The sequence below is a fragment of the Myotis myotis genome, unplaced genomic scaffold (assembly GCF_014108235.1).
Source record: "Myotis myotis isolate mMyoMyo1 unplaced genomic scaffold, mMyoMyo1.p scaffold_m19_p_8, whole genome shotgun sequence".
NCBI lineage: Eukaryota > Metazoa > Chordata > Mammalia > Chiroptera > Vespertilionidae > Myotis > Myotis myotis.
Window position 1 is genome coordinate 28,553,663 of NW_023416390.1, and position 25,986 is coordinate 28,579,648.

Below are 25,986 nucleotides of genomic sequence, written 5' to 3' on the forward strand. Positions count from 1 at the left end.
CTCTTTGCTGCTTATAGTAAAATGCGAGAAACTTGGGCCAATGGGACCCCTGGGAACCAGAAGTTGGGGCTGCCATCCTATCAGAGCCAGATGACAGAGCATCAAGCCACAGATGATGGTTCTCTGGACTTGAAATCTAATGACACTCACCCTGCTTGTTTTTAAAACTTGCTTGGGACTTAATACCCACTTTTTCCTTCTATTTTCTCCTGTTTGGAATGAGGATGTCTTCCCTATGACATTTCATAAGCAAACAACTTGTTTTTTGGTTCCACAGGTTCACAGACAGAGAATTTTATCCCATACCCCAAGTTTCACCCATACTGATTTACTGGTAGATAATGAAATATGGGACTTTGAATTGATGATATTTAGATGCAGTTTTGGACTTAGAGTTGATGCTGCAATGGTTAAAACATTTGGAAATGTTGGGAATGAGATGAATGTATTTTTCATGTGGGAAGGATGAATTTGGAGGGGGCAGAGAGTAGAGTTGTAGGCTTGAATTATGTACTTCCCTCCTCCCCCCACCAAAAAATATGTTGAAATCCTAACACTAATAGCTAGGTCTTTCTCCACTTTACTCATTCAGCGAGCCTTTACTCATGTGCTTGGTCGGGGAAGGGTTGAGGCTGAGAATTTTCCTTCTAACTAATTCCCAGGTAATGCTGATGTGCTGGTTGGGGACCTCATTCTGAGTCATCGCTTAGCAAATAGCAGTCTTGGTCAACTCTTTGGCTGCAAGTTGGAAAGGAGAGATTTCTGTAGTGATTTTAGATTTACTTTCTTTGGAGATCAGACACTAGAGGGCAGTGTAATCTCAAGCACACGGGGCTAGGGAGATGTGCATCACACTAAATCCAGACCAACTTCCTAAATAAATGACTACTGCTTCAGTCCAGGCATTTTTGTTTAACCTTTTTATTTGTTCTTCTCCTGCTCAATCTGTCCTCTATTGAAATTTCACAGGAAAGACAAGCTCAGACAATTTTCAGCACTCATTAGGAAATTGGAAAGACTCTTTAAAATTTCTGCCCACATTATTTTTATTTATGTTTTATTGATTTCAGAGAGGAATGGAGAGGGAGACAGTAACATCAATGATGAGAGAGAATCATGGATTGGCTGCCTTCTGCACGCCCCACACTGGGGAATCAAACCCGCAACCTGGGCATGTGCCCCAACAGGGAATCGAACTGTGACCTTCTAGTTCATAGGTCGACACTCAACCACTGAGTCATGCCAGCCAGGCCACATTATTTTATTTAGTACAGTCTCTGCCATTTAAAAATTAGGTGTCTCCCTTCAGTGTTTTCTTATTTATGAATACTTACAGAAGCCCCTGGGAATTCTACTTAAGTTTTCTGTTTTAAACAACCATTATACGGACATAGCATTAGCACATCTGTCTGGGGTCATGATAGGAAGAAAGCTCACGGCTCTCTTTGCACCACTAGGAATTGACATGAATAGCATTCTGTGGACACACAGGAGTGTTAAGCTGGTCTTGAGATAGAGTTTCAACAACAAAGCTCAGGAGAGCACAAAGTGAAAAATTAACATGAGAAAATTAAATGATGATATTATCAAATAGAAGCTTGCTCCTAATGCTCAGTTATCAGAATTAAAGTGGAGTCCTTAGAAATGAGACCAAACCTTGTAATTCAGAGAATTGTGGTATACAGAAATACACTTAGTGGAAGAAGAGGGAAAACGGCTCATGTGACAGAAACTGTTCCACGTGTAGTCCGTTTCGGTAAGATAAATATCTAAGCAAGAAACGGGCAGTTCACTTCGTTCTGCTCACAAATGGGGAACATCCACTCCATGACCTCACCGGGGACCTCATTGTGAGTCACTGCTTAGCATGTAGCAGTCCTGGTCGACTGGCACGGAAACAAGCCATTTGCATGTCTTTACAAGTGATCAAAGCCAGATTTTTTCCATCACTGCTATTCACAGGGGCCCCAACATGGGTTGTTTAATTGAGATTAATGGGCCTTGTCAACTGCATCCAGTTCAGCTGGGCATATGGATATCTGGCTTAAAGCTGAGATTTTGTTGTGGTTTTGAAAAGGTCCACTGGCATCCAGACTTGTGAAGACTGTCAATTTATGGCACCCGGGGACGGTGACCAGCCCAGTCCTCGCTAAGAGCCTGTAGTGGTTGACATAAAATTAGGGCTTTGTTCCCTTGATGGCGTTTCTCGGTCCCTCCGGGTGTGGCTCATCTGTGGCTCTGACTTGTAGCAGAGCTCTGCACTTCCTTTTGGCATTTGGCTGAGTAGATAATGTATAGGCTTCTAATAAGGAAAATTCCAGCAATGACAGCAAAGTAACTCCCATAAACTAAAAACTGTAGAAAAATAAATAGAATTAGACACACATGAAAGCTGACCATCTCTGTCATTGATTATTCATAGTGATGCTCTTGATTTGCTTGGATTATGGGGTAACCGAGATCCAGTATCTCAATATGGGATATTTAGACTTGCACAACATTTTCTTCTTCTCCCATCTTAGAAGAACCCGGTGTGAAAGTGTAAGCAATACAGTAAGTGAAAGTGTGGGCTTTGGAGCCAGGGCTGCTTGGTACAAATTCTAGCTAATATTGCCAATGGTAGAAAAATACTAAATCCGATTGATCTGTGTGTCTATGTTTGGAGGGTAGAGCAATGCTATATGTAATGTCTCCAAGAATAAATTTTGGACACTGAGGTTACTTCTTATCTATCTTATGTCCCCTTTTTTTCAGATTTATATATAAAATGTGAGATTGGGCTAATTTTCAGTCCCTCGGAGCAGGAACAGGGAAAAGAGGTCTGCCCCAAGTGGCCTTCCTAGTTGAATTCCAATAACCTTGAAACTAGATGGTAAGAGGGAGAGGAGACATATGCGGACACAATGACGTGTTGCCTGATGATGTTTTAGAGCCAAGAGTAAATGCTGACTTATTGTGATTATTGCTCAAAACTACTTAGTGTGTTATACTGATAACTAGGAAATTTCTTATGTTAAAATTTGCCTAGCCAAGGAATTTGAGTAACTTCAGCGTTGCAGTGGTAAGGTTGTAAAATCCTTTGAGATGACCTAAGTTATTTTATATTCCCACCAACTCTAAAGAGAAGTGCTGCAGCTTACCTGAATGCTGATGGGCAGGTTAAGCCCTCTCTGGTCTACTACGATCACGGTGACGATGGTCTGAACCACCAGGGCCAGGAAGGTGTTGATTCCAAACACCAGGGCATATCGCTCCATGCTCAGATTAACTGCAATCTGAAACCTACCATTAGACATGGGATAGGTTTTTAACAAGAACATACATGGGATTCTTAGCTTGAAAAGACAAAAACAAAAGAGAAAGCAGTCTGCTAGATGGGACGGGGGTTGAAGAGTCAGGTGAACAGGGGGAAGGGACTGAGATATACAAATTGCCAGTTATAAAAACAGTCTCGGGAATGTAAAGCATATGAAATTTAGTCTATAATATTGTAATAACTATGTGTGGTATCAGGTGAGTACTAGACTTACCAGGGAATCACTTCATAAGGCATATAATTATCTAGTCACTATGTTGTAATACCTGAAACTGACATAATATTGTATGTCAACTGTAATTGAAAGAAAAACAAAACAAAAAGAGTCTTTTATTCTGGATTGAAAACATTTTTATTTTATTTTATTTTTCAACCACAGTTTACATTCAATACTATTCCACACCATGTTCTCTACAGAGTGGTCCCCGCTGCCCCAATTTCCCACCTGGCCCCATACCCAGTCATCTCGACATTGCTAACTATATTCCCCACATTGCAATCTGCATCTCTGTGGCTATTCTGCAATTTGTATTGCTTAATGCCTTCACCTTTTTCACCCAGCCCCCCAAACAGCTATCAGTCTGTTCTCTGTGTCTGTGAGTCTGTTTCTATTGTGTTTGTTTCTTTTGTTCATTATATTCCACATATAAGTGAAATCATACGGTATTTGTCTTTCTCTGACCGGATTATTTCTTGTTAACAGCACTCCTTATCTAAATCTCCCCAAGTATAGACAAACAGGAAGAGCAAAGAAAGGGAGTTCAAAAATATTGTTAAAGGCTTAATAAAAATAAAGAAAAAATAGCAAAATTCCTCCTACCCGATTTAATACTTCCAGAAATTAAACCTAAATGTTCTAAGTTCTCATAACTTCAGAATATTGGATGCAATATGATTTTTAGATACTGTTTTATAGTGAATTTTTTAAAATATATTTTATTGATTTTTTTACAGAGAGGAAGGGAGAGGGACAGAGAGTTAGAAACATCGATGAGCGAGAAACATCGATCAGCTGCCTCCTGCACACCTCCTACTGGGGATGTGCCCGCAACCAAGGTACATGCCCTTGACCGGAATCGAACCTGGGACCTTTCAGTCCGCAGGCCGATGCTCTATCCACTGAGCCAAACCAGGTTAGGGCTATAGTGAATTTTTATAAGAATATAAGCAACACCCAATCTGAGGAAATTTTTGGAGGATTACTCCTTATACTGTCAATTGTCTGTATTTAGAGTTTCAAAGTTTGGGGAGAATTATTCTTTGGAAGATCAAGTCCATTACTGGTTGTTCAATTGAATCTGTAATTAATTTTTAATAAGTATATAGGTTTTGAAACAGAACACTTATGAAAGACTGGACAATGCATGTTATTTAGAGTACCCCCTGGAATGCAGGTAAAGGTTTTGTGTTTTGAATATGCTTACAATGAAAAGAAATAATACAATCCTACCTTAACAAATGCTCACATTAAAAAAAGAAACTCAAGACACATGAGTCTGATTCATTAAATTGACTCATTTCAGCAAAAAATAAAACAAAACACAACTTGCTATCTTCTTCATTTGTTTCATTCTTTTCCCAGGGCGCTTATATTTCTGTGTTTTGTCAATTGCTTATCAAACATTTTTCACAAATTAAAAAACAAAACTTGATAAAGCTTTTGTTTCTATCTTTTTCATGTGACTTTAAATTTAAATGTTGATCTTTTTAGTTACTACTAAACACATTTCCTGATAATCAACTTTCTTTGTACTTATATGTGGAACTACATGTTTTTAATTAAAAATAACAGTCTCGGCCCTGACTGGTTTGGCTCGGTGGATAGAGCGTCGGTCTGCAGACTGAAGGGTCCCAGGTTCGATTCTGGTCAAGGGCATGTACCTTGATTGCGGGCACATCCCCAGTAGGGGGTATGGAGGAGGCAGCTGATCGATGTTTCTCTCTCATCGATGTTTCTAACTCTCTATCCCTCTCCCTTCCTCTCTGTAAAAAATCAATAAAATATATTTAAAAAAAATAACAATCTTGGGGTATTAGTGGGGGTGGAGGGATTGAGCAAAAAAGAAAAAAAGAGAGAGAACTCATAGACATGGATAACAGTGTGGTGATTGTTGGGGGGCGGGGGATGTAGAAGAGGGCATAAATGGTGATGGAAAAAACAAAGTAAATGAAAAAATAATCTCTAGAATTTAGTGTCTTATAATCTTTGCATCTACATTTTTCAGTATACAACTTTTTATAACTTGCTGAGAATATTTTGTTTCAAATATATACTTGGTATTACGCCAGCAACCAAGTGAAATCAGGGCTGAAACCTAAACGGAATCATTCAAAATCAAGTTTCAACACACCTTGTTATAGAAAATTGCTTGAAATAAAAAATCACAACCTGAGAATGTGTCATTGCTCTTGGTTTATGAACCTACAGAAATTTCTTTTCTTTCTTTTTTTTTTTTTTAAGAACTTTTATGAGTTTACTTGAACCAAACAGATGACATGTGCCTGGGAGCAAGGTCTCAATGCTCTGGAGAGTATAACAGTTTTTTGTAGCTTCTTTCATGCATTTGAAAGGAAGGAGGAGATTAAGGAAGATTACATGCACGTGGCAGGTAGCAACGTGGGGATTGGACTACAGGACAGTTAACAAGATTATATGCTTTCTTGAGGGTGGTTATGGCTTATTTCAAAGGTGTGTTAACTAGATGCACAGAAACAATGGGCAGGGCTTGCTTACGGCAAAAATAAACCTTTTACTAAAAACATTATGTGCCTGGGATGTGACTACCCACCAAGACTTGCCCAGTTAGAAATTTCTTTTCTTGATGTCTACCCTTAGTAATATTCAGACAGCAAACAGTTAAATAAAAAGATGGCTTAGTTGTGTCTAATATAATATGAAGTAGTCAATATTTAATACTGCAATTGATTAAAATCCTTCTGAAGTTCTCAAAGGTACTGTAAGACTATAAGAGAGAGAATATGGTTTAGTTTTAGGAGTGGCCAGAAATGGCTGGTAATACTTACACTGCTATGGTTATAAGAAGCATATAGCTGGATTTGAACATCAAATAGCCAGCATAGCACGCCCAGATGTCAGCTATGTAGTGCATGAGAAGTAGGGAGCTGGCATTGACCACTGAGAAGAAGGCCAGGGCCAACTCTCCCAGAAGGTCCCAGTTGACTTTCACATAACCCACTGCAAAGGCAGCCACGGCCCCTGGCAAGGAAGCATTAGGGAAGATCAAACATGTTGACTTTCCATGTGGAATATCACCATGGTCTCTTAAAAACCAAGGCTCAGGTAATTCTAAAAGATGAATATATTGTTTTCAAAATTTATGAAAATAGTGCAATCCACCTAAATGTGGACTTATCCTTTTCTTAACCACATTTTTCTTTGGCTTCTCTCTTACTTCCTATCCTTTCAATCATTTAGTTGCCACACTTTTAATTAGCATCACCTACATGCCAAACACTATTCTAGGTGGAAGGGCCAACGTCCTAACCATGGCCGAGTGGGGAGAAGTGATACATAAACCCAGTTATTCAATACAACACGCGAGAGCAGGAATAGAAGAGGATGGAACCATTGCTCTGGGGGTACACTGGGCCCTTCCATATTTGCCTTTCTTTATCATTTTTATAGTAAGTTTTTTTCAATGATGGGTAACAGATGTGTTGCACTGGGTAGTAAGTTTTAGGCTATATTAATATTTATACTTTATTATATTTACATATTTATATTACATTTTATTTATACAATGATTATCTAATCTAATAATAGACAAACATGGTAATTGACCATACCTCCACTATGCTTCTCATTGGCTAAGCAGCAGGATATGCAAATTAACCCAACCAAGATGGCGGCCAGCAGCCACGCAGCTGAAGCGAGCAGGAGGCTTGCTTGCTCCAGTGATGGAGGAAGCCATGCTTCCTCCCTGCTGCGGCCCGGCTCTGAGCTCCACTCTAAGCAACAAAGTTGCAATTATAGAAGCTAAACAAACCCCAGGTACCTGCTTTCAGCAGGCCGTGGCCTTGGAGCTGGAAAAGCAACAAAGTTTCAATTATAGAAGGTAAATAAATCCCAGAATAAAAAAAAAAGAAAAAAAAGGAGAGGCTGGGAGCTTCAGTCGCTGGCTTGGCCAGCCTGAAAACAGCCTCCAGCCCCTCATCCAGACTGGCCAGGCACCCCAGTGCGGACCCCCAACCTGAAGGGGGTGTGACCAGCTGCAAACAGCCATCAGCCCCTCATCCAGGATGGCCAGGCATCCAAGCGGGACACCCACCCTGATCCGGGACACCCTTCAGGGCAAACCAGCTGGTCCCCACCCGTGCACCAGGCCTCTATCTTATATAGTAAAAGGGTAATATGCAAACTGACCCTACAGCAGAAAGACTGGGAATGACTGGTCACTATGACACACACTGACCACCAGGGGGCAGACACTCAATGCAGGAGCTGCCCTCTGGTGGTCAGTGAGCTCCCATATGGAGGAGCTCTGCTCAGCTACAAGCCAGGCTGCTGGCTGCCAGTACAGCGGTGGTGGTGGGAGCCTCTCCAGCCTCCTCAGCAGCGCTAAGGATGTCCGACTGCAGCTTCGGTCTGCTCCCCAGTGGCAAGTGGACATCCCCCGAGGGCTGCCGGGCTGCCAGGGGGATGTCTTATTGCCAGCTTAGGCTCAATCCCCCGAGGAGCAGGCCTAAGCCAGCAGGTGGTAATCCCCTGAGGGGTCCCAGACTGTGAGAGGGCACAGGCTGGGATGAGGGACCCCCTCCACCTCAAGTGCACAAATTTTTGTGCACCGGGCCTCTCGTATATTATAGTTACTACTTCTAATTAATAAGGTTAATCTTTATTATTCTTATTCTTAATTCTAGTCCCATCTTAACACCTTCAGATCTGGCCTAATTTAGTTGAGATTTTGGGTGAGCAAATCTATATTGATTCATATTAAGAGGTTGAATAATTGACTATAATTAGGGTTAGTAATTATAGTTCTCTTTAGAAAAATGAAAGGTATTTATGCTTCAAATTACTGACATTTGATTAATGAACCTTTTCACATTTGTTCTAGTAAAGACTATGGTTGCAAAGGATAAACACCTGTTCTTTCCCCCAGAACTTGGCTACGAGAGAAATCATTTCAGTGGAGCATTCGGCACGGTGCTGGTTTCCGGCAGTTAAACTGAAGTCTCCCAAAGGGGAGACAATAATAAACAGACACCACATGAATTTTCTGAACCTTTTGTAAATGAGGGTGTGGGAATCTCCTACTTCCTGGAAAATATCTTCAAAGTCTCATGTGGCATTTAAGTTTCCATTTACCAGGACATAAATATTTATTGTAGAGCAAAGCTCAAGGGCAGAGTTCCCTCTGATATTAGAATCTTGACTCTCACGTATCTTTCCCTCATTTAAATCTCAAACGAAAGTGACTTGTGAACATTTTTGGTGTACAGCTCAGAACTTCTAAAGGTGGGCGCTAGCTAAACCAACTTCTTTATTAACCAAAACTCTTCCAGTGATCACTTCGTTAAACTCATTTTCTAAAATAATAAAACTCCTATTGAGGTTCAAGCTGTATATTTGCCTTTTGACACTGAAAACAATTCTAGAAGAACAGGGGGCATTATTAGCACTTTTCCTGATGATGAAATGAAGTCTTAGGAATTTGGTTAGAGTTTGTCTGGTGCTCAATCCTGAGTTCCTGAGTTACTTGTTGTAACACATAAAAGAGAAGTGTCCTGCTCCTCTATTCTTTTCCTGGTGCCTTCCATTCCTAAAGAAGATGAATATGCCCTCCAAACAGAGCTAATTTACCACCACGGAGAAGTTTAGCAACTGGAAAAATGAACTTAATGAGGGCAGCCCATCAAAGGAAAACCAATCAAGGTACACTTACCTCCAAAGGTTGCGATAGCTTCTACTGCCCCATTATAGATGAAAGAATTTTGGGATGGTGCCTTATAGTCCCACAAGATTTGAACGTAGTTCAAGACCTGGTTGAAACCTGCTGTGGAGAGAGCCCACCACAGGGACCAGTATAGAAGACGCTTGGAGGAGTAGCACTCCTTCAAATCTTGGAACCACTGCACAAAAACTCTCCAAACGACATTTTCTGGCTTTGGGCTGCTGAGCTGGCCGTCACCCAGGTTTCCTGAAGCGGTGGCTGTTTCTGAAGCGGGTTTCTCTTCATCGCAGCCAGGTGTTGCCCCTTCACGTGGTTCACCTAACACTGTATTCATGCTTAATGGCATATGTGCTCCTTTGCTGGGCTTTGCATGAAAAAACATGCTTTTCTTGGGCATTGGGAGAAAAAGTGAGAAAAGGAAAGCCACAGAGACAGAGACCAAGCATATGACGTTGAGGTTAAAATATGACATTTTGGCCAGCGACACCAAGAGTTGGGCCAGCACCGAGGCGGCCGTGTAGGCCACCAGCATGATGCCCCTGCAGTAGCCGCTCACCTTCTGGTAGTGCTCTGGGCTGACCACGCTGTATATGTAGGCAAAGTAGGCCACCTCGGTGGCAGTGACTATCCCATAGAAGAACTCCACAACCTGCATGGCTGTCACTCCTTGGCCAAACAGGAGCAGCAGGTAGGTAGTGATTAAGCTAATCCCTTGGAGGATGATGACCGGCTTGTAGCGGACGTAATCGGTGAGGATGAACACGGGGAGCAGCAGCAGCAGGTAAGAGTATGTCCACACAGGAAGGACCTCATTGGTTATCTGTGAAGTTGGAAAATGGATAGTGTGACCATGTAGCACCAGGAAATGAAAAGAACACCTTTCTTAGCCATGTACATACTAAGGCAGTGATGGCGAACCAAAAAAATGAGTTCGCGTGTCACCTCTGACACGCGTGTCATAGTTTCACCATTACTGTACTAAGGTATGTCGCTTGCACAATGTCAAATTTTGTATCCAATTGGATAGGATATTCTTCATATTTTGAAAAAGAATGGAAAATGGATTTTCAAGACAGCCACTAGGAAAACAGAGCTCCCCTTGCACCTGCCAAAAAAATTATATACTTCTGTGCATCTCAGTAAGAGAATATGTACAACTGAACTATATTATGTTTAGATGTATTTGTTCAACAGACACTTCTAGTTTGTTCAGGCTCTTAAAAAAATACCATTACCATAGAATTGTACACCTGAAATCTTATAATTTTATTAATCAATGTCACCCCAATAAATTCAATAATAATACCATTCCCTTCCTGTTTAAAGATTAATATTAGATAAAGAGGCTACCATGCTAAAAGAACCCAACAACCTTTATCTTTATTTGACCCATCCCTATGTCAAAAATGTCAGCCCTTCCAAAGTCTGGATAAATATATACACAAAGATCAAAGAGTAAATACTGGTATAGAATTATGGAGTTGGAAAAAGAAAAGCATTTAATATTCTTCCTGGTCAAATTTTCTGGGCTCCCCAACCCTCTTCCCCCCCTCCCCCCCCCACCAATTCTACTGGTTTGTCTCAATTCTGGCCTCTGTTTAAGATGGATTAAATAATAGAGTTAGTAAAAAATGCAATGCATGGGACCTCAAGGTTCTTTCATAGGGAGAAAGTACTGAAAAAGCTGTTGATTTGGGGATCGTGAGGGGTACAGGTGCAGCTCCACCATACAAGCCTTTGCTCTATCCCTTCTGCTTTCTACAGCATCAACTTTAGTGGGTTTAAATGTCAACAATGAGGGAAAGTCCAGTGATTTGAAAGGCTAGTGTAGTGATGGTGAACCTTTTGAGCTCGCGTGTCAGCATTTTGAAAAACCCTAACTTAACTCTGGTACCGTGTCACATATAGAAATTTTTTGATATTTGCAACCATAGTAAAACAAAGACTTATATTTTTGATATGTATTTTATATATTTAAATACCATTTAACAAAGAAAAATCAACCAAAAAAATGAGTTCACGTGTCACCTCTGACACGCGTGTCATAGGATCGCCATCACTAGGCTAGTGTCACTGAGCTGTGCCTTAGGATGGATACATTAACTGGTCCATCATGGTCGAAGAAGCAGATCCTTGGGATTCACTTGCTGATTCTGAACCTGTATCTGTCATTGTTTTGCCTTAACCATGACATACTTCCATTTGGCAATCTTTGAAACACAGTTGTCTCTAAGTGATTTTATATCACACACAAGTTCACCTCTCTGTCCTTGCCACCAAGGAAACCAGCATCAATTAGTCTTCCCAGTGAAGCCACACCATCTTCAGTGTTTTCATTACTCTGGCTGGAGATTATACCAGTAAAACTAGCCCAGAGTAATTCTCCAGGTGAGTCACGGCATTTCTTGTTGCATTTTTAGACAAAAAAAGAAAAGAAAAGAAAAGAAAAAGAGGTGGATCTTTTAAGTAAGAGAATTTGGCCTTCTGGGGAAGATAATGCTGGTAGATAGTTTTTCAAAACTGAGGAAGTGTCCTAAAGAGATGCAACAATTCTTTATCAGAGTCTGCTTATACATCACCATCCTGGAAGTTTACTAGGACTAGTTCTAGTGCCTGGCAGCGACTTTATTTTAGGACTAGAGGCCTGGTGCACAAAATTCGTGCATAGGTGGTGTCCCTTCACCTGGCTGGTGATTGGGGCCAATCAGGGCCATCTCGCCCAGTCCCGATCGAGGCTGGTGGCTAGGGAGGCACCAAGGGAGGGCTCCAGGGCATGTCCGGCATCTTTGCCAGTCCTGATTGGCTGGACCCAGCAGCAAGCTAACCTACCAGTCGGAGCATTGGCCCCCTGGTAGTCAGTGCACATCATAGTCACCAGTCAGTCGACTAGTCGGTGGGACACTTAGCATATGAGGCTTTTATATCTATAGATTAGTGTCATAGAATCAATGGAGACCTGAAAGGTTTCCATGCAGTAAGACCAATGTTAGAACTCTATAAAAGTTAAAATATTTATCACAACCTGTAACGTATTTTGGTTTCCCATTTTTGCAAGTGTGAGGAGGAAAGAATAGTTTGAACAGTTCTATTAAATACAAATACCATGAAAATGAGATTCATTGAAGTCAGCACATTAACCTTATTCAAGTCTGGTAAAATTGAACCACATTAACACACATATTGATATTAACTTACCTCTGTGCTGGTCAGGTTTTTGTCTGGTCCAGATAAGTATGGGATAAGGAAAGGTTCTGAGGGTCTCATCATGGAGAAAAACCCAAATAAGCAGAGGATGACAGTGGGATAAATCCAGGAATGGCTCGGTGAAGTTTGGAAACAGTCCATGGCTGATGAAATGGAAACAGAGCCAATGTTAATTGATGTTTACTCTTTTTGGCTTCTTGGGAATAATGAAAAACCGATTATCTCCAAATGTTTTATGGCAGTTTCTCCATCTGTAGCTGAAATAGAAAGGTGTGATGAATAACTGCTCTCAAATATTCCGTAGGTTAACCAGTCAAACCCTCTGTTGCCAATAAACTTCTTTTTCATTATTGCTGGGGTAGTCACACTTCACTGTTCTTCATCACACACGTGGTAATGAGTAGCCACTAATAAATAGTAAACAATGGGCCAATGAATGTTTGAAAATAAGTAAAACACATGTAACCACAGACATTCAGAGAACAGTCTAGGGGGGGGGGGAGATTAATTCATCAGCAAATGTTTCATGAAATTAAAAACAAATGATGGCATATATGATAAAATGGGACCAGAAGCATGTACATATTTTGAAGATCACTTGTATCTACTCTTTCAATGGTTTTGACCAAGGAATTCAACATTTTTCATCTCATGGCAACATACTCCTAGGTAAGGTCAAACCCAAAAGAACATAGATTGAGTTGATGAAGCCTTCTATTAGACTCTGAAATCTTTAACACATTGTATGGCACATATTTACACATGAATCCCACTAGGGAACAAACCTGACACCCAGGCGTGTGCCCTGACTGGTAATGGAATCCACAACCCTTTGGTACGCTGGACGATGCTCAACCTACTGAGCCACTCAGGCCAACTGCAAGAATTCTTAAAACATATAATACCTCACTATTTAGTCAGGGGCACTGACCTCTTTTCCCTTAGACTGTCAAATAAAAAATAATGACAATAGCCAACACGACAATAGCTGTCCAGTGTAAATGAATCCAAATTACACCTATCTTTTTTGTCAGATTGGCAAAAAATATATTTTTTGGTGTGCCGCAGATTTTAGAAATTAGTTTATGTGTGCCATGAGATGAAAAAGATTGAAATTCCCTGTCCAAAACCATTGAAAGAGTAGATTCAAGTGATCTTCAAAATATGTACACTAAGCATGGCAAACTTGCAGCCCGTGGGCTGCATGCCTCGTTTATTTGGCCCGCGCTACCCTTTGAGTTTGACATGCTTGATGTACACGCTTCTGATTCCATTTTATCATATATGCCATCATTCTTTTTGACTTTCATGAAACATTTGCTGGTGAATTAGTCACTCCTCCCAGATTGTTTATTTTCTGTCTGTTTATGGTTTCATCACTTGAGTCTCAGGTGAGCCAGGAGGAATATTTCTAGCAAAATCACAGAACCAGAGGACAACCTAGAGAGAAAGTCACCTCACCACATCGCACCACTGAAATGTGCTGTGGTAACTGGTCAAGTGCACATGGAGGGGTGAGAACAAATTTGTCTTTCACGGAAAAGCTATGCATTGTTTGAGCTCTTTTACAACTTTGTTAGTTGCATTAATTGATAACAATGTGACATCATTCTTATCTCTGGCCATGCAAATGAGTTATAACCAAGGAAGCAACAACCCTCTTCCCTCTCCCATCTGGAAAACCAGTTTTGCCTGCATTTCAGCATTCCTGATCTATACATCTACCATTCTTTGGATTCTTCTTTGATCTGGTTGGAATATCCTTACCAGCTTTCTGAAAAATGAGTTAATAAAACCTTTAATACATGCTCATTTTTTTAAAAAGTTATCTTTATTGTTGAAAGTATTACAGATGTTCCTGCTCCCCCCATGACCCTCTCTACCCTGCTTGTGTTCATTTTTATATCTGTTTGAGACTCCTGACTTTATTCTTTTCTAGAATTTTCTTTCAATGCCTGTTACCATTCACCATGCCTCAGCCTATCCAAATAACCTCCAATTTGTTCCTCTGAATCTAAATGATTTGCTAATCGTTGTTAAATCCCCAAATTAGTCTTAATATTTTGACATCTCACTGCAGACCTTCCCAGATTTAGGCTTGTTTTTTTCCCTCCAGGCTTGGGCTTTCCATGGACAATGTGGCCCCATGGGAAGAACATGACTTTGGAGTTTCAAGTTCATGTTCCTCTTGCCCCACCCCTGTTTGTGACAGGTACTTAACCTCTCCAAGCCTCCTCTTAAAAGGTGGATAATTACACCCATCCCACAAGGTTTTCTCAGGGACTGTTCCGTCTGGTTCTTGGCACACATTATGCGTTCAGTACAGCCGCCTTCTCACCTCCCTCACTAAGCACACACGGCAGATTCAACCAGAAAGAAAACAGCTGGGCACTCAAGGTTCAGACGGTAACTTCAGAAAGGTAAGCAATTCACGGTTCATAATTTCACCTAAACCGCTACGGGACAACAGGCCAGATACACTGATCTTTCAATATTCATGCCTGAATTGCATTTACCATTCCCCACCCTTAAATCACTATTGCTAGTCTATAATCAATAATGCCTGAACCAAATTCGCGTTTTTGTCCATTGCAGCTACTCTTCAGACAGTTGGAAGAAAAACATATCGGAATTTAGTCGTGTTTTGCTCTAATTAAAACACATACCTTGTTGAAAACACACCTCCCATCTTTAGGAGACACTAATGTGCTCAGATATATGTAGGAGTGTTTTTAGAAGGTTGTTCCTTTCACCCTTTCCTTTCCGTCCTATAAGCACCGGACAAGCCAAACCTATTGCATCTGAACAGCAGCACCAACTTGCTCTACACCTAATTTGATGACCCTTCTCTTAGTTTCAATGAAAGGAGTTCTCCGTGGAGCCCAGGTCTCTAACCTTCAAAGCGCCCTTTCTTTTCCGCACTCGGGACCTTTTGGCGAGTTTTAGATGGGAATTTGCAATCCCAGTGCCTGGGATGCTGGCTCTTCACCAGAATCCCGGCTGTGATTAATCTGCCTTTCCTGAAGGCAGAAGGTGACCTACTGGGGCGATGCGCGCCGCGCTGGAGGGGAGCTCCCAGCGGCGGGAGGAGGCTCGCGAGCGCGGCCAGACCGGTCCCAACCCGCCGCCGCTGCGCCCCCGAAACTGGGGAACGGGGAGTGCTGTGGCCCAGCGATCATGCATTTCTTCCATGAATTCACCTCCCGGGGCCTCTCTTACCTGCGGAAGGGCGTTTCTGCTCGTCAAATCGCTCACATCCTTGGATAACCAGCCCCGGAGGACCACGACCTTCAGCCATCCGCGCGCGGGCAGCCACGCGCTGGAGGCCGGGGTGGGGGCAGGACCCAGCCTGAGACCCCGCCCAACGTCTGGTACCTGCCAGTTACAGGCGCCCAGAGCGTTAAACTGGAGGCGGGAATCCGCAGCCTATGGGCAGACACCAACTGCGGACCTTAAAGTAAGGAAGGACTTGAAGTATTATACTGATACCAATATCAACGTGAGGAAGCAAGATGAACTGAATGCAAAGTCGATCTGTTTATACACGGCAGTTCCTATAAATCCATTTATTTCTCTCAAAAATTCCCGAGAGACACAGCTTTGATCCCCACTCTGCACATGAAAAAAACGAAGGCAGAAAGAGGTAAGGTTAATAAATAGAGAAGCCTGGATTTGTTGTGGTTACTGGGGCATCCTGAATCCGTTGCCAATGTTTATAATCACTAGGTATTTTTTTTCTTTAGGTGGTGGGGTGGGGGTGGTTTCCTAGGACTTTGAGAATTTTCTAGTACAAATAGTTCATATATTAAATACTTTTTTTTTTTAAATCAAGAGAGGTTTAAAAAAGCATTATAAGTTTCTCATTGGTTAAAGTGGAATTAAAAAAATTGCTGAGCTGTTGGTGGAAATGAAAAACCCTCCCCCAAGATAAACACTGCTTGGTTTCTAAGGGCTGCTAGTGGGAATGGAATTGATTACAATTCCTCCAGGTGTCCTGGGTCCCTGTCCTACTGGTTTGGATTTTCTATTCTCATCCTCCTATGATTTTCGGAAATCTGCCTATAAAGTACCATGATGCACTTCGGGAGTGGGAATACCATGTGCACAGTGGGACAGATGCCCTTATGAATTTCAGGGCCCTCCCAAAGAACACTGTGACTTTTTTTTAAAGGTTGAGGGTGTCATGATTTCCTCCACACCACTCCCCAAGAAAGGACCTCATTTGCACCTTGAGAAGTTACTTTTGTGTTTCTTTGCTATCTCATAGACAGTCTAAAGTCCAGTGGTTCTCAACCTTCTGGCCCTTTAAATACAGTTCCTCATGTTGTGACCCAACCATAAAATTATTTTCGTTGCTACTTCATAACTGTAATGTTGTTACTCTTATGAATCGTAACATAAATATCTGATATGCAGGATGGTCTTAGGCGGCCCCTGTGAAAGGGTCGTTCGACCGCCAAAGGGGTCACGACCTACAGGTTGAGAACCGCTGCCTCTAAACCAAAGAAAGGTGATGAGGAATTCATCAATTCATAGAAAAGTAAACATATTTGCTGATGAGTTGACATGAGGCCTAAATTTGGTTCCACATGATCCAGAGGTGGGTTCACAGATGACCAGAGATGAGCCATGTGTTGATAATTGTTGGCTTGGGTGATGGTTCTTAGGAATTTATTGTACTATTCTCCACTTGTGTGTACGCTTGGCATTTTCTATAGTTAAGAGTTTTAAAATAATCTGTTCACCAATGCCCTATTTACTGAGTACTGTACTAGTGCCAGGCCTGCTCTAGGTCCTTGAGATACATCAGTGAACAGAGAGTTAGAAATCTTTGCTTTGTAGAATGCACTTTCCAGTTGGACATGGGGTGAGGCAGAGGGAACCCTGTAGAGTAAACATGATAAATTCATGGATTTTATGGCATGTTAGAAAGTGTTACATGCTATGTAAAAGGAAAAAAAAACAACAACGACAGGGATCAGATGAGGATGTAGAATGACGGAGAAGAGGGCTAGGTTCTGAGCCTTGGGGCGTCAGTCTTGGGAAAGAACCTACAGGTGAGGCTGGAGAGGGGTAGCAGTGAGGGGCAAAGGAAGGTGAAGGACTTATGAGGAAGGAGGAAGGAAATGGGTTGGGGTGGGAGAAGGGAGTGGTTAGTCAGATGTGTCAAATGCTGCTGGGGGGCCAAATGAAAAGCCTTGTAGAAAGTGTACACTTTTCACTTGGTCAACTTACCCAGAAAATGGATTGAGAACCTCTTACGTTGGTACTTAATAATCTGATTGCAACAATGTACAAAAATCCTTGATGTAGGAGTGGGTCAAGTTGGCCAGAAAAAACAATCTGACATGGGAAGCTGTACTGTAATCGCCTCCTTCTCAGAGGTCAAGCCTTTGAAGCAAAAGATTTCTAGTGCTTGGCTGAGTACCTGGCCTAATGTAACACTCACCTATTTGCTGAATGAATAAGAAAACCACTACATGGAATGCTGGAGTAAAGCTAGGGGCTGTCAGCACTTCTTACAACCAGAATTTGGTTGCAGACATAGATGTCATGAAAGTGTCTGTAGAGCACAGGAATTTGCCTCAATGACACTGACGACCAAATGTAAAACCCAGTATAAGGCAGTGTAGGACCAATCATTTGTTAGCTGAAACCTATCCCAGGTCTTTAAATATCACCCTTCATCTTTTGTTCTATTGTTCTTACTCATTGGAGGGTATACATCTTCTAGAACAGAGACACATTGGAATAGAAAAGTTTATTTTTTATTTTTTATTAAGAAAGAGTTGCTTTTTTTGAGAGAGAGACAAATGGGAAAATATTAGTGGGTATACAATACAAAAGAACAAAAAAGTTCATCATAAATAAATTTTTCAATAAAATAAAATATTAGCTACCATGATTTTATTTTGTTAAACTCATAAATAGATTTTTGATGTGGGTGTCTGGGTTCCCAACCCCTAATGTTGATAATATATGGTGGTATTTTATCTTTTTTTCCCAAATGGAGACAAGATTCCAAAGATGAGAGAGAATAAATACTCCTTGATGCTAAGTTCTTGAAGATACTGGGAGAAGAAGTTGATGTCATCATGATGCCAGGCTGAAGGGAAACAACCAGCCCTGTACCGTCAGAGTGCAGGGGACAGAATGAGCAATTCCAAAGCACGGAGTACGCAGGACTGGAGGAAGCAGGTGGAGGAAGGAAGAAAGTCTCACCAAATTCCATGAGCAAAGCCAGAGGAAACTTACCCTAGAGGAAGAGGCTACTGCCTAGCAGCAGCATTGCTTCTGGCAGCAGCACTTACACTGGCAGCACTTCTGCTGACAGCAGCCCTTCCCGCAGCCACAGCCACAGCCACAGGAGCCACAGCCACAGGAGCCACAGCCACAGGAGCGGCGGCAGCAGCAGACCACGGGGACGCTGCAGCAGCCCCCGCAGCAGCCACGGCAGCAGGGGCAGCAGCCAGAGCAGCAGCCGACCCTGTAGCATCTGCAGGTGGTGCAGCCACCGCAGCCGCCGCCGCAGCCACCACAGCCGCCGCCACAGCCACAGCCACCACCACAACCACCACAGCCACAGCCACCACCGCAGCCACCACAGCCACAGCACCCCATGGTATCAGCAGAGAGGACTCAGGTGAAGTGAGGAGAGAGACTTAGGAGATGAGAGACGTCTGATGCCCTTTGCTTCAGGGGCCCTTATATACCCCCTTGGGGCTGAAACCAGGCCACGTGGCCACTTCCTGATTGTAGTTCACCAGCTTTCCTCGGAGAATTTCACAAGACCCTGAGTGTATTTCCTCACGGACACCTCTGAGCTCACAGACTTGTTTATTTTTGTACTTCTTCCTCAAGTTACTCTTCTAGTAAAACATGTTTCTAGAATGTTTAATCTTGTTTGAATCTAGCTGTCTTCACGTCCCAAGCCAAGGTCCCTCTGTGACTCATTGTCTTTAGTTTAGGATAAATCATGTCTACTTTTTAGAAGCAGACTATATTTTTTAGAGCAGTTTCAGGCTCATGGCAAAATAGTGCTGAAAGTACAGAGTGTTTCCATAGGCCCCTTGTCCCCCTGTTCACAGCCTCCCCGCTATCAGCCCCTGCACCGCAGCAGTGCAGTTGTGACAATGAGCCTATGTTGACATGTGATTATCACCTGAAATTCTGTGTTTTTTTTTTTTTAATGCCTTCATGTTACCGGATCACAGCCCTTTGTCTGTGTTCACAATCAGACTGTGAGCTTCCTAAAGTCTGGGGTTGTATTGTATGTGTATTTTCATCCCAGTATCAGGAGCACAGAGGTGAGCTGACAAAGAGACAGGTTAATGAGTAAATGTTTGTGCCCCTCACCCCCCAGTTCATATGCTGAATCTTAAGCACATTTTAATGGGAGTCTATTTTACCTCCTGGGAACAGTTGGGTTGTCATAATTGGGAGAGTGGCCATAGCTAGTGGGTGGAAGCCAGGGGCTGTTCAACATCCTACCATGCACAGGACATCCCCACAACAAGGATCTGTCTGGCTCCAGCCGTCAGTGGTGCCAAAGTTGAGAAACACTGCTGTAGGGCTTTACACTTCCAAAGCATTTTCCCATTTATTATTTCAATACCATAGAGTTTCCAGAGACTCATCTACAAGAAAATTATTCCTCCCTCACTTAATTAATAAAGAAGCATGAAGCCCCTGGCATGTATGAAGTTCTGTGCTGGCAAGTCCCGTAACAGATCATTGGTGCCTTTGTTTGGTCTGTGATTTAGAACAGGAACTAAGGCCGGATCAGGGCCACGTGTATCAGAACATGTGAGACTGCGATGTGGGTCGTGTCTGCTGATACCAACGGCTTTGAGTGTTAATGAACAATATATATCTACACAGTTAAATAATTCCAGTCCCCCCTCCCAGACTTCTCACGCTCTAGGCCACTCTGCAGAGGCAGATTGTCATCTTGCCAGCTGCTTCTGCTGGGAGCTGACCCCATATTTCTTGTTCATTCCTTTTTATGGCTGCTGTTTGATTGCCAATGCTAGTTTTTGTTATAGACTAGAGACCCGATGCAAGAAATTTGTGCATGGGTAGGGTCTCTAGGACTGGCCAGCGATCAGGGCCGATATGTGGGGCAACCGGTGGGGTGATCGGGGGCAGGCGGGAGCCCTGCTGGCACCCACCTTGGCCTGGTGCCGCCCCCTTGCTAGCTGGCCCTGCCCCCAGATTCCCTGCCAGCCGCTGCTCACCTCCCTCTGCGGGGCAACCCACAGCTCCTGCGTTAAGTGTCTGCCCCCTGGTGGTCAGTGAACATCATAGCAACCAGTTGTTCCATTGGTCATTCTGCTGTTCAGTCAATTTGCATATTAGGCTTTTATTATATAGGATGGGGATCTAACTCTCTTATACAACTCTCAATGTATTTTTTCCACCATTTTTAGTAAAATCCATACTAGAGATAACTTAATTATTTATATATATAAAAGCCTAATATGCTAAGTGTCCGACCAAGTGGTGGACCGACCGGTTGCTATGATATGCACTGACCACCAAGGGGCAGATGCTCCAACTGGTAGGTTAGCTTGCCGCTGGAGTCTGGCTGATCAGGACTGGGTGAGATGGGCCGGACATGCCCTGGAGCCCACCCATGGTTCCTCCTATGGTCCCTCCCCAGCCACCGCCCCGATCGGCCCCGATTGGGACTGGGCAAGATGGCCCTGATTGGCCCTGATCGCTGGCCAGGTGGAGGGACCCCACCCATGCATGATTTTTGTGCACCAGGCCTCTAGTTATAATATAAACTAGTGGCCTGGTGCACGAAATTCGTGTCCCTCAGCACGGGATGGGGCGGGAGGTCTCCAATCTGGGACCCCTCTGGGGATGTCCGACTCACAATCCGGGACTGCTGGCTCCTAACTACTCACCTGTCTGCCTGCCTGATCACCCCCTAACCACTCCTCTGCTGGCCTGATTGATGCCTAACTGCTCCCCTGCCAGCCCAATCGCCTCCAACTGCCCGCCCCTCCCAGCCTGATGGCCCCCAACTGCCCTCCCCTCCCGGCCTGATGGCCCCCAATGCCCTCCCCTGCCACGACCCGTCTCCTCTGCCGGGACCCACCTCCTTCACATGAGGCGGCGGAGACACTGGGACTGACCTCCTCCATGCCGCATGGAACTGCGGGCCCCCAGGCCTCACCGCATGGAGCGGCCACCGGGCCCTACCTCCACTGTGTGTGTGGCCATCTTGTGGCAGCCATCTTGTGACGATGTCGAGCATGAGGACTTTCATTAGTATAGATATAGATGTTGCTCATTATAGAGTCCAAATAGGCTACTGTGATTATACTTCCTTCATGTACAAACCTTTTATTTTTCTGGAATATCTTCCTTTTTATTTTTATTTTTTGCTTTTGCTTCATCTGTCTGCCAAGTGGGCCATATTATTTTGCATGTATATTTTTCTTTTTAAATATCAATTAATGAAAACTCTTCAAGCACCCCAACTCTTTTTGTCTTTCTAATTAGGAAATGTCTTCTTATTTTAAATACAATACAAATTGTGCCAGATAAGATGAGTCATTGCAAAGACATGCTTGTGCTTTCTAAGCAATCACACGATGTGAGTGACACCAAATAATGTGGCCCAGTGACCTGCTTTGCAGCTGTGTAAGGCGGAGTGAGACCTTCATTCCTGTAAGCCAGCTCTGGTTAGGTATCAGGGCTGCTTCTGCACTGGGCCATGACATTGGAGCCTGAGGACTCTTTTGTTCCTCCATGTAAGAGGACCTCTGGGCTGTGCCCAGCCTGGCCTCCTGTAATGCTTGCTTGTTGTTCAGTTGTCAGACCACCGGTTCAAGCACAGCCTGCCGTGCTATATGGGTCTTCTTAGTGTGCCCATGACGTGGACAGTACCCCCTTTTCCGAGGCTCCGAGGGGCCCTTACTGGGATTTTTAAGGCATTTGACTTAGAAAAATAAACAAGTAGTCTAATAAACCTAGCTGACATTCCAAAAAAGGGAAGTAATTAATAGAGTATGTGGTTCTCCCGTGACAACTGAGCCAAATAACAACAAGGAAGTGGTCATGTGTCCTCCCTCTCCCACTCCCAGGGGTGCTATATAAGGGCCCCCCCAGCAGAAAGGACATCAGACCTCCCTCACCTCCTGATTATCACTCCTCACCTCTCCTGAGACCTCTCTACTGACACTATGGGGTGTTGTGGCTGTGGTGGCTGTGGTGGTGGCTGTGGTGGCCGCTGTGGTGGCTGTGGTGGCCGCTGTGGTGGCTGTGGAGGCTGTGGTGGCTGTGGTGGCGGCTGTGGTGGCTGCACCACCTGCAGATGCTACCGGGTTGGCTGCTGCTCTGGCTGCTGCCCCTGCTGCCGTGGCTGCTGCGGGGGCTGCTGCAGCGTCCCCGTGGTCTGCTGCTGCCGCCGCTCCTGTGGCTGTGGCTCCTGTGGCTCCTGTGGCTGTGGCTCCTGTGGCTGTGGCTCCTGTGGCTGTGGCTGTTGTCAACAGAAGTGCTGCTGTCAGCAGAAGTGCTGCTGCAAGAAGCAATGCTGCTGCTAGGCGGGCCTGCTGGCTCTGGACAGGTGCTGCAGGTAACTCCCATTGGTAAGGTGCTTCCTCTTCCTGCCAGTCCTTCATGATTTGAAAGTCACGGGGGTGACAGGAGACTGGTTCTCAGGCTGAGGAGTTAAATCCATATCCCTGGGTGTTTGAGTTCCTGCCTCCAAAGGAAAAATGCTAGCACAAACCTTCTCCATCTACCACCCATCAAAGGGTGAACCCAACAAAACAGAGTGATGATTTTAATGCTGTGCTTCCTTGAGATTTTATTGTTGAAATGTTTGTTGCTATTTGCCCACTCTTTCTGTAGCTTCTCCATCCTGTATCTTTGCTACTATCTTCTGTAGACCTGTCATTTCTTCTCAATAAACCACATCAAATTGGCATCAAAGTCTCATCATCTCCTTTTATTTCTTATTGGAATGTGTCTCATTGAAAGATTCCGTCAAACCCATAAAGTCAGACCCTGAAGTTTGTTTGAGATGGTTTAGGAGTAGTTAATTGGTGATCTGTCTCTAATAGGTTTTCACACATGGTTAAGATTTGGTAGCTTCAACTATCCTCTTACATAAGTCAGAAGGATTCTGGGAACATTGTATCAATGGACTCAGCATTGAATGCCTAAAGCCATGTGTATCTAGTTAGGACTTGGTTATTTTAGTTTGGTTCTATTAAGTTTAAAATCCAATTACAGTTTAATGAGATTTTTTATTCTATCACCTGTATTAGTTAACTGTGTCTTTGGCAGGCTATGGTTAGGAAGAGTTGTGAGTTACTAAAGCACTATCCACTTTGATTATGTTCCATCCTAAGTAAACAAGAACATGAAAATAAAGACGTCATACAACATCTCCGAGTCCACCCCCACGGGTAAAGCCACACACAGAGCACAATGCTGGTGAACTCACCTTCTGAATGCAGTGCCCCTTCCCCCTTTTATATGTTCAATCCCTTAGAATTTCCTGCCTAAATCTGTTCCATGTTGAAAGTGAGAGCTGGAGAAAGGGGGGCCCGCTGGCTGCCCCGGGGCTGGGGAAGGTGATTTACCCCCAGGGGCTCGTGCCCCCTCACCCCCCCGCCACCCCACCACAGACATCTTGCCCTCTATCTCCCACTCACAGAGAGTAGATGCTCCAGAGTGTTGCTTTCCGAGGAAGTGCGGGAGGGGCTGGCGCAGGGCCACACACAGGTAACAGTGGCAAGGATGCTTCCAGAGAGAGGCTGCGAGTGCGAGGGCGTCACCGGACTACGGAGACATGGGCCCTTCCGGCCGGGCCCAGTCTCTTTTCAGATGTCCCCAGAAGGCGACAGGCGATGGTGCTTGCAGGGTGGGGGGTTACTACTTGTTACTAAATGTTAGCGACACATAATAAGGGCATCACAGGAGCCGGACAATACTATGAACTAGAGAGATTCACTTTGCTCCAGATCTGGAGATCACCAGCTGCCAGACACGGCGCCGGGCATGGTGGGATTAGAACAATGAGAGGTGATGGGCGAGTGACCCGTCCGGGTCCCTGGGACAGAGTGCCTGCACACTACCATTGGGGGTGGGGGGGGGGGGGGAGGTCAGCAAGGGTGCTGGGAGCAGGAAGCTCAGCAAGGTAAACGAAAGGGGGGGGGGGGGTTGGGGTGGATTGCATTTCATGGTGTCATTTTCGGTCCTTGTAAACGTCTGCTTTGACTGTGAGTGACCTGGGCAGCCTTTAGGGTTTGCCCTTAGAAAGGATATGGTCTGCTTATGTATAAAGGGCTACTCTAAGCAGCACCCGGAGAATCGCCAGGGGAGGGCTGGGAGGGCAGCTGCGCCGCCTGGAGGAAGCAATGGCTGGCTGAGCGCCGGGGGCCTGGACCTGTGCAGGTGATGAGCTCTGGGAATGTCAACCGGATCTGCTGGTAAATCCAGTGCCTGGGGCGTGAGAGGAGGATGGGACTCAGCTGGCAACACTGTCTTTGCTCTGACAGCGTGATTGGCTGTTCATGGAGCTTAACGGGGAGGGGCATCTGCGGGAAAAGCACTTAGGTGTGGGGGGGTGTGTTTCTGGTGGGAAGATGAAGGTCAGTTTCGAACACATAAAGCTCAGCTTGTCAAAGGTCTCCCCCCCCCACCCCCCCCCCGCTATTATTGCGCCCCTGTAAAACCTTGTGAGAGCAGGAGCACTTCATACCGAGTGTGGGGACTCCAGGTCACCTCTGGGTCACGGGTCCCCTGGCCTGGGTGCACAAGGCAAGCCAACATCCCCTCCCATCCTGCAGAGGCAGGCACAGCGCCCCCTTCAGAGCACAGCACTGTGGCGGGTGTGTCATTGGGCCAGCACGGAGCTGTTCCGGCAGGTGTGTTTGTTTTCTTTGCATGAGTTCAGGCAGCTCCTCTGGGGTGGGGGTGGGGGACAGTGTGCCTTGTTCAAGCTCCCAAACAGTCTGGAGCCCTGACCTCACGTCTCTGGAAAAGATGCCCAAGTTCAAGTTTAGTCCCCAGTGGAGGGGGGGAATTTGGATATGAATAGGTCAGAGTTGGATGCATTTCAACGAGTGTAATATTCACATCCCACACCCATGACGCGTGACCTGAAATGCGGTAAGCATCACGAGATGTGGCCATTGGTTTATTGAGTTATGAGGGAATTGTCCTTCTGTGAACCAGGGGTTTGGGGGCAAGATCACATCCGTGTGGGTGGGGTTTACCCGGAAAAGAGCAAATATCCCACAGTCCATCACCTTGAGTTGAGGTGAATTTAAAAACAGGATGAGTGAACCCTCCCCCTTTCATTGGATTTTCATTGTGATTTGTGTCTGGACTCCAAGATGCTTGAGGGCATCCCAGAGGGGGGCGGGGGAGCAGCCGGGTCTAAGGACCAGGGACAGAGGCACCTGGGGCGGAGAGCATGGTGCATTTGGTCATGACTTTAAACCACTCTCTGTCATCCTGGAACCTTTAGTAGAGACTTGCCATAGTTAGGCTCTGGGGTTTGAAAGGTTGTGGGAACTAAAGGAA

At 44.4% G+C, this 25,986-nt stretch overlaps 1 protein-coding gene and 1 long non-coding RNA gene across 3 annotated transcripts; one reads left to right on the forward strand and one right to left on the reverse strand.

Moving 5' to 3' along the window:
- Positions 1–609: 609 nt before the first annotated feature.
- Positions 610–15,777, reverse strand: SLC19A3 (solute carrier family 19 member 3). 2 transcript variants are annotated; one of them, XM_036320417.1, is made up of 6 exons: positions 15,655–15,777; positions 12,427–12,692; positions 9,223–10,051; positions 6,341–6,533; positions 3,141–3,282; positions 610–2,355 (listed from the first exon to the last, which is right to left on the reverse strand). In XM_036320417.1, the coding sequence occupies exons 2-6, from the start codon at positions 12,574–12,576 to the stop codon at positions 2,227–2,229; spliced, it is 1,443 nt and encodes a 480-aa protein (XP_036176310.1). In that variant the 5' UTR covers positions 12,577–12,692; positions 15,655–15,777; the 3' UTR covers positions 610–2,226. The 2 variants fall into 2 exon arrangements, with proteins under 2 accessions (XP_036176310.1, XP_036176309.1); XM_036320416.1 differs by having other exon boundaries at positions 12,427–12,578; positions 15,655–15,765.
- On the forward strand, positions 14,709–20,317 carry LOC118661901. Its single transcript, XR_004969522.1, has 3 exons — positions 14,709–14,855; positions 15,031–16,078; positions 18,449–20,317. It is a non-coding gene; the product is annotated as an uncharacterized LOC118661901 (long non-coding RNA).
- Positions 20,318–25,986: the final 5,669 nt, after the last annotated feature.